At 49.6% G+C, this 12,801-nt stretch overlaps 3 protein-coding genes across 3 annotated transcripts; 1 reads left to right on the forward strand and 2 right to left on the reverse strand.

Annotated features, from left to right (window-relative positions):
- Positions 1–760: 760 nt before the first annotated feature.
- FOMMEDRAFT_121406 (uncharacterized protein) lies at positions 761–6,114 on the reverse strand. The gene is made up of 7 exons (XM_007265526.1): positions 5,410–6,114; positions 5,184–5,345; positions 2,067–5,130; positions 1,752–2,010; positions 1,552–1,693; positions 1,217–1,501; positions 761–1,165 (listed from the first exon to the last, which is right to left on the reverse strand). The coding sequence occupies exons 1-7, from the start codon at positions 5,926–5,928 to the stop codon at positions 986–988; spliced, it is 4,611 nt and encodes a 1,536-aa protein (XP_007265588.1). The 5' UTR covers positions 5,929–6,114; the 3' UTR covers positions 761–985.
- A 385-nt stretch (positions 6,115–6,499) lies between these two features.
- Positions 6,500–8,970, reverse strand: FOMMEDRAFT_146087 (uncharacterized protein). Its single transcript, XM_007265527.1, has 7 exons — positions 8,425–8,970; positions 8,207–8,368; positions 8,101–8,147; positions 7,696–7,772; positions 7,293–7,488; positions 6,718–7,089; positions 6,500–6,665 (listed from the first exon to the last, which is right to left on the reverse strand). Exons 1-7 carry the CDS (start codon positions 8,897–8,899, stop codon positions 6,624–6,626), a joined length of 1,371 nt encoding a protein of 456 aa, XP_007265589.1. The 5' UTR covers positions 8,900–8,970; the 3' UTR covers positions 6,500–6,623.
- A 363-nt stretch (positions 8,971–9,333) lies between these two features.
- On the forward strand, positions 9,334–12,543 carry FOMMEDRAFT_83167 (uncharacterized protein; the record flags this gene model as incomplete). The annotated part of the gene is made up of 11 exons (XM_007265528.1): positions 9,334–9,673; positions 9,724–10,133; positions 10,190–10,408; positions 10,463–10,613; positions 10,669–11,163; positions 11,219–11,264; positions 11,316–11,439; positions 11,499–11,573; positions 11,629–11,654; positions 11,708–11,822; positions 11,875–12,543. 11 exons carry the CDS (start codon positions 9,334–9,336, stop codon positions 12,541–12,543), a joined length of 2,670 nt encoding a protein of 889 aa, XP_007265590.1.
- Between the last annotated feature and the right edge of the window lie 258 nt (positions 12,544–12,801).

Consider the following 12,801-nt stretch of genomic DNA (forward strand, 5'->3'; position numbering starts at 1 on the left):
TCAAGCCATCGTCTGTGGTAGTACTACACAGATTAAGCTTCAAAAAAACAGACGTTTGAGGTATGTGATCCCCTACCTTCACTTACATGAGAAGGCCATGATCAGTTAAGGAAATAAAGGACATAATGCTGCGGAACTAACGATTGGATCCATAGCGATGCTTGCTGAGAAGACAGCGGTCTATCATTATCAACCCGAACATAAATACATGCAACACCGTACCTGTCCGTTAGTTCAAGCCAATGTTGAGTCTCAAGTATCTTCACGTCTTTGTCATTCCCACTTTCTTCCAGTTCACGTTTGGACGGGATGTTGTTCGCCTGCAATCTACTTGCCAGGAAGGCAGCACGTCTCCACCGATTAGCAGGGTCATTCTTTCCTTCTTCAGCGGCATCTCTCAGCGTCTTAGGGGGAAGCTGTCAAACAAGATACCTGATTATCTTTGGAAGAATTAAAGTACCTGGAGTTTCGCATGGATGGCGGCGTCCTGCCAACGTTCGTCCGTAGAAAACCTACGGGTATTGCTGGACCTGTTTCTCCACGCTCGTTGGAGGGTGACTGCAGCACGGTCTCGTTCATCAACTTGCTGAGGTACAGTGGATTCAGAAGGCATATTCGTGTTACACTGTTAGAGCCAGACCAGTCATGTTGTCGGTTTTGGTCTTGCCGCGGATCCCACATATTAGTTTATGTCTATGACGTCAACGCGGATCATCTTGCCGCATTCGTCCTCACCCTCAAGGGCTACAAAATAATACTCCTCATTTTGAGAATAAAAAGCCCTCCGAAGGCGCTCAGTACGTATACAGTATACCTATGTAACTAAAAGTGTTGCTACAAGACGACGGTTTGAAAGAAACTAGTGCGACAGACAATGCATGAATGGCCAACCACGCTAACACTAAACGCGAAGCACGAAAGAACAGACCAAACAAGAGGAAAATCAAGATGGTTCACAATGTAACACGATCATCTCTCAACTCAACTACTTAAATCCGGTAAAGGTCCAGCCTGGCTGCAAATTCAAGTACGGGTGCTGGCGCAATTCCGACGCCGAGGGCCGTTCATCTGGCTTGATTGCGAAGCACTTCCTTCTGAAATCATCCGCATCTGGCCCGAGTACGACATCGGGTGGAACGGGAGGCGCCCCTTGCTTCGTGATAAGCTGCATGAACAAGTCAGTCTAAGTTTCCTAATCCCATGCCTTAACCCTTACCTCGTATATGACAGCGATCGCGTCTGCATCCTGCCACGGCCGACGCCCAGCCCACATCTCGAGCACAACACACCCTAGACTCCAAATATCCACTTTCCCATTGTATCCATGTTTTTCACCTTTCCTCGCAGCCTGAACAACTTCTGGAGCCATCCAAAAGACGGATCCTTGCATCGATGTATGGACACCATTCTCGTTAATGTCATCTGTCCGCTTGGAGATACCGAAGTCGGAAATTTTACAGATCCCGGAAGGATCAACGAGAATATTGTCCGCTTTCAGGTCCTTTATGGCAATGATAAGTACAGGCTCTCCTTTAGGTAACAATGACATACCCTGTGAATAATACCATTGTTGTGCAGATACTCCAATCCAGCAATAATCTGCCCAGTAAACGACCGAGAAACTTGATCATCGAACTTGCCGTGTTTCCGTAAGCACCCCGCAACGGAACCACCAGGCACATATTCAAGAAAGCTAGACAAGGAATAAATAAAATTAAACAAACACCAAACTTCGCGTAAATGGTACTCACATGCTCAAGAAATCGGGCGTCTGTTCAAATCCCAGATATTGTACGATGTTAGGATGATCTAAATCCTTCAACGTCTCACTCTCCAACTTCAGTGCTTCAACTACGCTAACTTGTCGCTTGTCATCCCGATCAGCATCGGTCTGAGGGATTTCGACTTGTTTCACCGCGATCATTTCGCCAGTTGTCGCATTCAGAGCCAAGTAAACTCGCCCATAAGTACCCTTGCCAATGAGCTCGCCTCGTACCCATTTGAAGATAGCTATAAAAACACTGTGAGTGTGAAGCCAATATATAATCGTGATGAATTTAACGTACGCTTTGGATTGAGAGTAGTGGGTGATTCAGGAACAGGAGGAACGGAAGGAACCTGTGAAGCTGTGACTTCCTCAAGTTTACCTCCCCAGAGCTTCGTGTTTCTTCGCCGCAAGTTGCTCGAGAGTGCAGAGGCGTCTGCCCTGAGCGTGCTGTCGATTTTCTTCTTCGCCTCCGATGCCACAAGTCTGATAGACTTCTTATGCCTCGATTTCTTGTCTTTGTCTGCAGCTGAGGACTGGAACCCTCTTCCAGAGGGCTCGGCGGCAGTCGGCGACGAGCCACCAGAAGTAGAATCAATGAGCGGTTTATCCACGTCGTGGTCGGGGAAATATGCCTCCAGATGATCGGTAATCTCTTCGGGGCGCGGCCTGTTCATTGCACTGTTTTGACTTGCTTTTATGAACTGGCTTTCTCGGTTCGACCGTGGTCCCTTCTCGCCAGTCTTTCCGTTCGTCCTGCGACGACGCACGGCTGGGGGAGGGGGTGGAGGGAAGTCAGGCGGAGGGAAAGGAATACCTTTCTGTTGTGCCGGCGTAAGATGGGGACTGCTGCGAGAAATGATCCCCATTCCAGACATCGAGGATGCTTTCCCGCTTTCCGTGTCAACAGACAACGTCGGTCGCTTCGGCTCCGTATGCTTGGCGGGTTGCCATAAACTACCCACATCATCGTCGTCATCAGACTCACAACCACCTTCATCGGTAGCAGTCGTGCTACGAGTTGTGCTAATAGAGGAAGACGAAATCTCTTTCGACAGGCGAAACGGAGCTGCTCCGAGACCGGGCACTGCATCGGCATACTGCTTGTCCTGTCCACGTGAAGACCTATCCGAAACTTTGACAGTTCCCTCACTTGAAGAAGTGCTAGCCAAGTAAGTTGAAATCCAATCATGTTCACCACGTTTGAGCGTTAAGCTAGACGATTCATTATCACCATCATATACTGGCGAGTCCTGAGTCATCGAAACGAATGACTTCGGCGTGTCCGAGCTTTCCTGGGAAGCCCCGTCAATCTTATCCACGGGTGTACGACGAGGACTATCGGGGCTCAGAAGTATACCCAGACCACGCGTGTTTTGGCCGCTAGACGGATCCCCAATGACGGTTTGAGTGTCTGAGGGTGAAGTCGAATCCGTAAGGGTTGAACTGGACGCCTTTCCACTAGTCTGACTCAAGGAAGTTGAAGGCAAGGAGCGCAAGCTTTGAGACGTTGGAGCAGCGTAGGGATGATGAGGAGAAGCAACGCGTGGAGATCGGGAATCGTCTGGGTCCAGAGCTGCTTCTAGTTCAAGCATATAATTCGACGGACCTCCTGTCGTTGGCAGAGGACGGAATGGCCGTGGAGGCGCTGGTGAAGCTCCAATGTCATCAAGAGCAGAACGTGGGCGCGGATAAAGGTCTTCGGGAGATTGTCGCGATGCACTGTATTGAGAAGGGGTATTTAGGTAGTTCAACCCAGAACCCATATATTGACCCTGTACGGGAAGTGGTCGATAGTGAGACTGCGGAGACTGACCAAAGTCACCCTGCGTTTGCGAAGGATGCATTGGAGAAGAACGAGATGGGACGTAGGTTGTCGGCGAAAGATTGTTCCTCGAATCATACGACTTGGGAAGACCCGCGGACTGCGGATCTCTTCGAGACGGAGAGGGATCCATATTCATGAATGAGGCAGAGGAATTGCTTGTGGTGTCCCTCAAGCCATTCACGGACGGACGCGTCAGGTTCTGGCCAGTCTTTCTTGACGAGGCATTGCTAGATGGCGAAGACAAATTATTTATGCGGAGGTTATCCATACTCTTCGCTCCCAAAAGTCGGGACTGCTTGGCCTGTAGAGAACGCTGATCGGTCTTGTCCCCGACCCACTTTATTGCCCAGTTCGGTGGCACTGGTTGGCCAGGAGGTCGCTGATGCCTGGCACCTTCGTTGGATGAAGGAACTGGTGGTGGAGGACCACGAGGGGGACCAGGGACCTGCGGTAAGTTACCACGCGAAGAGGAGTACAAACCCTGCGTGTAGGGTTGATATCTTCCGCCAGGATCCAAATTATGAGTCGCAGGGTAAGGTGTTGTTGAAGCATGCTGGCCAGTTCTAGGTATATTTGATGTAGAACGCGCCGCAGCTTCAGACGTAGAGGGTCGTTCGTTCTTTCCAGTCGCAGGAAATGGAACCAAAACCCACGGCTCCTGCGTCCGCTTTGATGACCCGTCGGGATAGTCTGTAGCTTTTGGCCTTCGTTTACCTTGATCCTGCTTCCTTTCGTCTCTGCGACCTTGCCTTGCTTCTCGTTCCGCCTGCTGCTGCCTCTCGTTCATTTCCAAGAGACGTTCACGATCAGCAGCAGCATCTGATGCGCTATGCGTGTGCTTCTTTCGAATCGAGGGCGACAGGATCGTGTTATCATCAAAATACGTCACGCTCGGCGAGAACGTCAAAGGGGGAGTCGGTGTTGTGATTCCAATCCTACTGCGATCCGGTAGGAATGTAGCAGCGGACGAGGACGTACCCAAACCAACTTCGATTCTAATTGGAGACATAGGTCTACGAGAACCGGCGGGAGAATCCTCTCTAATATTCGCCGACCCAAGACGACGTGGTGACGCAGGCACAGAGGATCCGAAATATTGAGAATGCAATGCCTGTTGTGGAGATGGGCGGATCGTATTCCTGTTTCTTTCACGCTCATGCTGATCAAGATCATCGGAAACAGATCCCTCATTTCCAGGCATTTGATCAACAACAAATGGCTCGCTTGTCGAAGACATCGTTTCGTGGTTTGATTTCGTCGACTGTGCTCTCCGGCTTGGCGATCTGAAACCACTCTCTTGATAGTTGGGAAGAACAGGAGGAACGTGGTTTGCGACCAGGGAGCGCGGTGGGGGTGGCGGTAGATGAACAGTGGCGGATGAGTGCTGTACTAAAAATTTCACAGTACCCTTCGAATCACCCTCCATCCTGCAGATTTCAAGGAGACGCTCGTCCGACAGAGCTTCGCCTATAGCAAATTGCCCAATCTCAGTCCGATAAATGGAGAAAAAGGGCTGCTGATCATCCGATATTTGTAGCTGTACACACATCTCAGTAAGAATCGAACATACAGAGAACCATTAGGACATACCTTTGAAAACATCTTTTCTCGGATCATCGCTGCATCGCGCGCACCAGTAACATCAAGATAAGTGAAGTTATCACAATCAGCAGTGACGGTAAGCAAAACTTTGCTCGATATCGGCTCGCGCGTCGGAGATGCATGAGGGGCCCCGCCTGTTACGATAGGAGTCTGAGATGGCATAGGACAATGAGCATTGTTAGATCGATTCATAAAATCGGAAGATTGAACGTACAGGTGCTTGGCGAGATTGGACTTTACTATGTAGGACGTGCGGAAACGATTTGAGCCTGTCCATCACACTCATCCGACCAACATTATGCTGACGAATGTCTGGTCTCTCGTCCGGAACAGGGTAACAGGGTCTTTCCGTACTGGCACTCCCATCATCCGGGGGAACAGTTTGGCCCGGTGTACTCGGGGGAGGCGTGGACTCGACAGCAGGTGAGCTAGAGCCAGAAGGCGACGATAGGGATGGATTGGACTGTCCGGCATTAGGCAACTCCGTCGCAACGTTATTGAGCGGGACATGACTCGATGGGAGGTATGAGGTAGATGGTAAGGATGACTGTTCAGAATGCGGCGAATGGGAAACGGGGCTCGGTAGCGGAGGAATCTTGTACTGGGGTGTCGTGTAGCGTTCCTGCTGCTGAGTATCATCGTCGGAATCGTTGTCCGGGTTTGTCACGATGAAAGGCGTGCGCCTCGATGGGTTTCTCTTCCGGCCCACCATGGTGGAGAGAGTATCGTCCATCTCGTTCGAGGACCACTGGGAGGGGAGATTGGCCAGTGCCCTCTGAAGACCGCTTGTCGATCAAGCGGGGACAGCGTATCACAGCTCCAGACAGGGATGGGAACCAGACCCCAGACCAGCGGGCGATTGTCGCCTCGAGCGACTGTAGCGGGTGAGCTAGATGAGGCTGGATGCGGAGGAGGAGGGAAGGAAAGACGGGAGGAGGAGGAGGAAGACGAGGACGCTCGTAAGATGTGAGCAGCAAAGTAGATGTGTGACAGCCTGGTAGAAGCAGTCGTCGAATCGAAGCGCAGCCTGCCTAAAGGAGTATCCCCTAGTGGCGTGGACTTATTCCTAGGAGACCAATTTACACCAAGAATTAAATTCCTCTGCCAATTCAGACAGGAAGGGGCACAACAGGAGGCCCCTGGTCGACGCGCCGAGAGCGCGTGTAGGGTGCAGGAGGACGACTCGGCTAGAGCGGGAGTGCGAGACACGCAGAGTATATGTACCTACTAACGCGCGAGAGAGCGATGATTCCCTACCCTACTTGCCTATCACGGCACTGGCAACAGCAACGTGACTACCAACCAACAGTTCTATTCACCTCGACATTTATGGCTATGTCGGTACATTACTGGTATACATATTTTTCTATTTTACAACAGGCCCTAGCAGAGCGACACAGGTCCACAAGAGCAGCGTATATAACTTGTCTACCGCGGCCCTTCCGAATACAATCCATCGCGAAGATCGACCTGGGGCAGTAAGTCAGCGTGGTTCTCGGACAAGTGCAAGAAGCGCCCCTACCTTCGGGAATTCGGCCTTCTCCTCGAGCGCCGCCTCGCCCCAGCATAGAAGCTTTATTAATGCAACAAGCTTCGCCTCCTTCCCGTGACTAAAGTTCTCCAGTATTGCCGCATTCAGCTCACCGGCCGTCTTCAACCGTTGCGCCGGCGATAACAGTTCTGCGATAGCGGGCGGTACAGACGGCGTCGACTCAAATGCAAGCAACGCCATCGTGCGCTCTAGCTCTAGTAAGAATTCTGGCCTCTCTTGGCCTCGCGGCGCAAGTTCCTCCTGGGCAAACTGCAGCGCCTCGGTCGTGCGGCCTTGGCGGATATACTCGATCAATCTCTGCTGCTGAAGGCGGAACCACAGTGAGGGGTGCGTGTCTAGAATCTGTGCGAGGTCAGGAGTAAAAAAAATCAGAACTTTTGTCAAACCCGAGACTACAAGTTTGAAGCGAAAAAAAAAATCATATTGAAGACTGAAGTTTGGTGTTTGTTTATCCTCAGAGGCTTATCAGCCTCAGAATGGTGCATGAACGTTATAATCCTTTGTCCTTGTCCTGGCAAGGGTAAATCAAATGAAAACTAACGAACCTCTGGATCTAGTTCATTGACTCGCATGATTGCCTCTTCAACGTCGCCGCGCTGCAGCGCCTCTCGAATGACCGTTCGGTCTTCAATTGTCCGGAAGTCAACATCAGGAGACACCTCTGCCTCCTTACTGAATTCCTCGGCCGCGGATTTGTAGCCCTCGACGACAAGGTAATCCATTACAAGCCGGTTTAAATCACTGGTTACACGTCATGAGCAACACTTCTCAGTCTCAGGAGATAGGTAGAATGATAGAAGAGGTCAGATAATACATGCAATTTTTTTGGATCATCAAAAGATATCAGAGAGATTCCCAATTGTGTTATTCATCTCATTATGTGCCAGACGATGGTCCCGTGGTAGGGACCATGTTGAGCCTTCGAGTCGTTGAGATGAAGACACTCACTGTTTCGAAATCTGGACCTCATGCAGCCGCTTATCCCACTCTTCCTTGCGAACAATTACTTTTTGTTGCACCGGTGGCTACAAACATGCCTAAGAGGTGAGTGGATGAGGCGGAGTTGAAGGATGATGAGGGACGGACCATGGAGGTGAATATAAAACTTTCGATTTTCTTCAGGGCCGGTGACTTGCGCTACTTATGGTTTTTGACTTGACGACAACAGACGCTCGTGGCGTGCAATGGCCCTCATTTATATTCACACATTGCTTATTTATCAGCTTGATATTTATCCTCGGCCACAACATGTACATAGTGACATGTATTCAGCACGCATATATACTGTATGATGTCAGAAAGACATGTTATTGACAGTATTACCAAATAGTAATTCCATCAAGTATTGGATACCACACCGCCCGCCTTAATCATTTGGAGAAATGCGTCTTGGTTTAAAGCTTCATAGGATTAAAGCGCAGTCAGCATAAATGCTTCACAATCACACTTGGAAACGTACCTTTCTCGGGCCTCTGCATGCTAGTACTTTTCTTTTTCATCTTAGCATCCAGAGCAGGTGTTGGCAGCGAAGGTTTACCCGATCCTCGTGCAGCCTTAACCTCCTCTTGAGCGGCCACTGCTGCAGCCTGAGTTTGCTGAATGGCGTTGAACAACTTTACCACTGTTCGTGTAGTATATCAGGCATTAGGCGACGGAAAAGTGCTGAAGACGACAAACCTCCCCTCTGTGCGACCTTCCTAAGGGACCTTTCGCGCTCAGCTCCCCAACCTCCGATCACGTCTTGTATATGATTTTTCTCCTCTCTCTCCTTCTTTTCACCTTCTAGAAGCTTTTTGGCCTTGCCTTCTAGTATTTCGTCCGTTCGTCGTTTCGCGACCGATGGTTTTAATGCGAGAGGCTGGTTTGTCGGTGCATCCGTTTTTAAGAGCGCCTGCAGAGTGGAACCAAATCGAGAGGGCGAAGTAGCACGTCGTTTTCGTTTCTGCGTCTTCTGTGATTTGATGGGTCTCTGTGCCTCTGCAATTTCTTCTTCCGTAGACAAGCTTTCGGCGTCGGTTTCAGCTTCGCTTTCAGAACTATGCGCGTCTGGACGTGCGTTCGCGAAGTTTTGTTCATTTGAAGATGCACCGTCCGAGAGTTCTGCGTCACGGTCCTCCTCTGCTGAAAGCCTTCGTCGCTTCGTAGGGCTCATTGCGCGGATTGTTGAATTTGGGCAATTTTGAGAGAGTATGAAGAGGTTGGCGACAGAGATGTCAAAATAAGTAGGCAACGCGCAACGACGGAATCATTTGGCGCGACGATCTGACTGACTGACTTTCCTGTGCAACCCATGCTCATTTCACACCAGGTACCCCTTACTCACCCTGCAGCAGTCTCTGCAACGTCTAGACAGTTCTAGTATTCTCAGTCTACCCTACCGAATTGGCATTCGCAGGATTTCGGACCCGACTGGGTGTATTATTCAAGTCGTCTGACCCAGTGCAGCGTCTGGGTGCTGACGCTGCCCAAGAACATAGGCAACGTTTCTCCGTACATCTTTGGCCCGTCTGTGTCAACCAGATCCCAACTATTATCATAACAGACTATAGCGACAAGATGTCTGTGTCGTCTCAGCCGCCGGAGTTCATGCCAGAGCCGGACCTCCACCCACTCTATCCTGTGCCGTCTGAAGTAGCACGTCTGCTAGCCGCCGGTACTGGTTTAAGCCCTGAACAGAAGTCCACGCTCATTCAGCATTGCATGACGCGTGCGTGCGTCTTTGGCGACTTAACCTTCTTTCAATATATCCTACACGACCGGCAAGCACACCCATTCTTAGACCTTAATCACCAAGATGAAGATGGTATGGTCTATGTCAGCGTAATTATAGAAGGTTTTGGATCGGAATCGGAGAGAGATGTCGAGCGTGAAGAATGTGTCCGTTTGCTCATAGCTGAAGGGGCAGACGTGAATATTCCTGATAAAGGTGTGTCTATAGATTCGCCCTTATATAATTCTGTGTTGACATGTTGGTAGCGGGTTGGACACCACTTCACCATGCTGCTTTACTGGCTCCGCCAACTCTGATATCCTACTTGCTCACGCACGGATGCTCTCCATTTGCGACCACTTCACGAGGTATTACTGCACTGGACATAGTGACCGCGTATGCCGTTATTCCAGGGCGAGAAGATGTTGCTTTGTTCCTCGAGGAAGCCATGAAAGGAGAAGGGTGGCAGGGTAGCCAACTGAACATCAAACGGCACTCATTCGACAAAAGGTTGAAAGAGTACGAAAAGCGGCACTCGGAGCGACAAGCGATTGCAAAAATCTTGGATCTGAGTGTCAACGAATACTGGTGGAGGGATAGCAGCATATTGCAGCACCTTCCAGAAGCCTATTCTGACGACGAAGACGACGGTGACGAAGAGGATAGAGAGCTTTATGTGCGTTGCTGTTATTAATTGCTTACACTGTACCTAAATTGACCAGAATCCGATAGACCCCTCCTCCGGATTATTCATCTATGCTAGTTTTTTCGCCGGCATCGTTACCTGGAATACTGGATTCCTTAATAATAAATTTCCGACCTTCAATGCGTAATTCAATACCCGCAAATTCATTATATATGCTGGCTCGGTTTGCTTGCCTTACATGTGACCATACATGGTTTGAAGAACTCATAATGGGTGCGACAGACGCCATCGAGGATGCTGCATTCGTAAGTCCTAGATCCTCAATTTCAAGTTTTGCTGAATGACCTAACGCAATTTAGAATCACCCTGATGACCTCACATATACGATCTTTTGGCTGTACAACTGCACCACTTGGCTTCATCTCATGGGATGCGATTCAACTACTAACGAAACTTGCGAACTCCTCGGTTCCTTCGATCTAATAGAAGAGGTCATCAACACTGTTTACGGTCAATCTTCCTGTCCTACATTTATATCGCTTTCGCTGAGCCTTTTATCCTCTAGTTCTTATTATTCGCGTCGCAGAACGTCGTATAGACACGCTTATTGATACCGCGTTGTTGGACTACTCTCCTGCAGAGGCGGAGCTGGATCAGATACAGTTCGAGTCGGAGTGGTCCCTATTCCGGTCCCCATTTACGAGCAAGAAGAGAATACCCTCTCAGACAGTCACACCTTCTTCGACGTCGGCCTCTTTAAATGCTGCACGCCCAACGTCTCCCGCGTCAGGTACATCACGGACGACGTCTCCGATACCACAATACTCTAGCTTCTTGCCACTAACTCCGAAGGGCCTTTCTTTAGGTGGCACAATGACTCGTGCACGGGTGGCTTCTACAGCTTCTTTGCAATCGTTTCTTACTGAAGGACCTCCCCCGTCGCATACACCGCAAGAGTTGACCATGTACTTGTCTGCATTGCATTCGTTACTTCTGGATTCTGGAATCAATCCCGCGATCATTACTCAATTGTGGTCGCAGATCATGTACTGGACATCATGTGCGTAGCTGCAAGGTCACTGAAGATTCAGAAGAAATTGCTGACACGTATGCAGGCGAGGCGTTCAATAGGATCTTAACGCGGAAGCGTTACCTTTGTCGGTAAGAATGAACATTATTCGAATTGGTTTCTCATTTGAACAAGATTTTCAGGTCTCGTGCATTACAAATTGGCATGAACTTAAGTATCGTGGAGGAATGGCTATCGGATGTTGGCTTGCCCCGTAGCGTTGCATCTCATTTCAATCCAGTCCGGGAATTGCTCCTTTGGCTGCAGGTTTGCTTTGTTCCTGACTATTTTCGGAACGTATTTTCCTTACGCTACTCACTTCCTAGTGTTTGTCATCGATGGATGACTTCTCAAACCTTATTGCGACGATACAAACCCTGAAGAATTTGAACCCGTTGCAAGTAAGTCTTATTTGGCTTTAGCTCTACTCAAACTAAATGATCGGTCCGTGAACAGATGCGTCGGGCGGTCCGTGATTACAAGTAAGCGGCCGTAACTCTCGTCTGATCTTATCTCTTACTTTGTTGTTGTTCAGGTACGAAGTGAACGAGTTACGGATGAGCGACGATTGCAGTCAATACTTGGTGCAACTGCAGAAGGACTGGGAACGGCAACGGGTGAAGCTTGGGGTCGAGGCATTGAGAAAAGAGGTAGGCAATTATTGACCTTCACTACTTCTGCAGCTAACGCTGCGTAATACAGATCAACGATCGCGACGAATATGACGAAGACGATAGCTTTTCCTCGGAGAACGCAGAAGCGAATACATCGTCGAGCCTCGACAAGTCAAACTCTACGAGTCCCACTGAATCACAGGCCACTAGTCAGAGTAGTGTTGACCTCCTTTTCGAGAAATCTCCGAGCGAAAAATCCGAATGGACACCTCAACGACCACCTGAAGTCCTTGGAGAACTGTTAGAGTCAAGGTACATGTTGCCGCTCACCTTACCGTCGGATCGACGTATGCTATCTGCCGTAGCCTGGAAAAGGCCTGATCATGAGCACGCACTGAATACTAATAGCAATGGCATCAAACGAGGATCTCTGTTACAAGACGGAGTGCGTAGTCTTAGTCGCACACGACCGAGCCGTCGACGCTGTCTTGACTGGACAACAAGGGCGAGGCGAATGAGGCGCGTCGGAGTCGAGCTGCTGGACTGCATTGATGGCCCGGCGTGGTCGGGTCGTTGGGCTCGGCACGCAGAAGCCAATGGACAGGATGACGAGATGACGGAGGGCAATAAATCTCGTCGAGGTTCCTTAGATGGTACCGTAGATGAGGATGGTGAACAACTAAATCACCTCCATCTGACGAGAATGGCCAGAGCAACTTCATCTAGGAGCAGGCAAGGTCGAAGTTCTACCGGCTAGATTTACATCATTTAATTCATGGACTATAATGATTGTTTACCTTCGAATTTCTGCCGTGTCGGGGATCCTCGTGATGTTGCCAATGTCATTAATTTGTGTGTCGGAATTTTCCTTTATGTGTCGTAGTGCATAATTAGCGTATCTCTCTTCATTATACTGCAAACAGAACTTCTTTTGCATGCATGATGAAAGAGAAAGAATGAGGTCATCCAGCAGATCGGCGTGATCGGCGTTCCTCCTGAAGTGCGTCTGTGGTGA

This window comes from Fomitiporia mediterranea (genome assembly GCF_000271605.1).
Source record: "Fomitiporia mediterranea MF3/22 unplaced genomic scaffold FOMMEscaffold_5, whole genome shotgun sequence".
Classification (NCBI taxonomy): domain Eukaryota; kingdom Fungi; phylum Basidiomycota; class Agaricomycetes; order Hymenochaetales; family Hymenochaetaceae; genus Fomitiporia; species Fomitiporia mediterranea.

Coding starts and splice junctions, on each gene's coding strand:
- FOMMEDRAFT_121406 (XM_007265526.1), bottom strand. CDS start 5,928: ATGGACGATACTCTCTCCACCATGGTGGGCCGGAAGAGAAACCCATCG. Junction 2,011..2,066: donor CACTACTCTCAATCCAAAGC/GTACGTTAAATT, acceptor GTGTTTTTATAG/CTATCTTCAAATGGGTACGA. Junction 1,502..1,551: donor ACAATGGTATTATTCACAGG/GTATGTCATTGT, acceptor ATTGCCATAAAG/GACCTGAAAGCGGACAATAT.
- FOMMEDRAFT_146087 (XM_007265527.1), bottom strand. CDS start 8,899: ATGAGCCCTACGAAGCGACGAAGGCTTTCAGCAGAGGAGGACCGTGAC. Junction 8,369..8,424: donor GAAGGTCGCACAGAGGGGAG/GTTTGTCGTCTT, acceptor CTACACGAACAG/TGGTAAAGTTGTTCAACGCC. Junction 7,489..7,695: donor GAGGTCCAGATTTCGAAACA/GTGAGTGTCTTC, acceptor ACGTGTAACCAG/TGATTTAAACCGGCTTGTAA.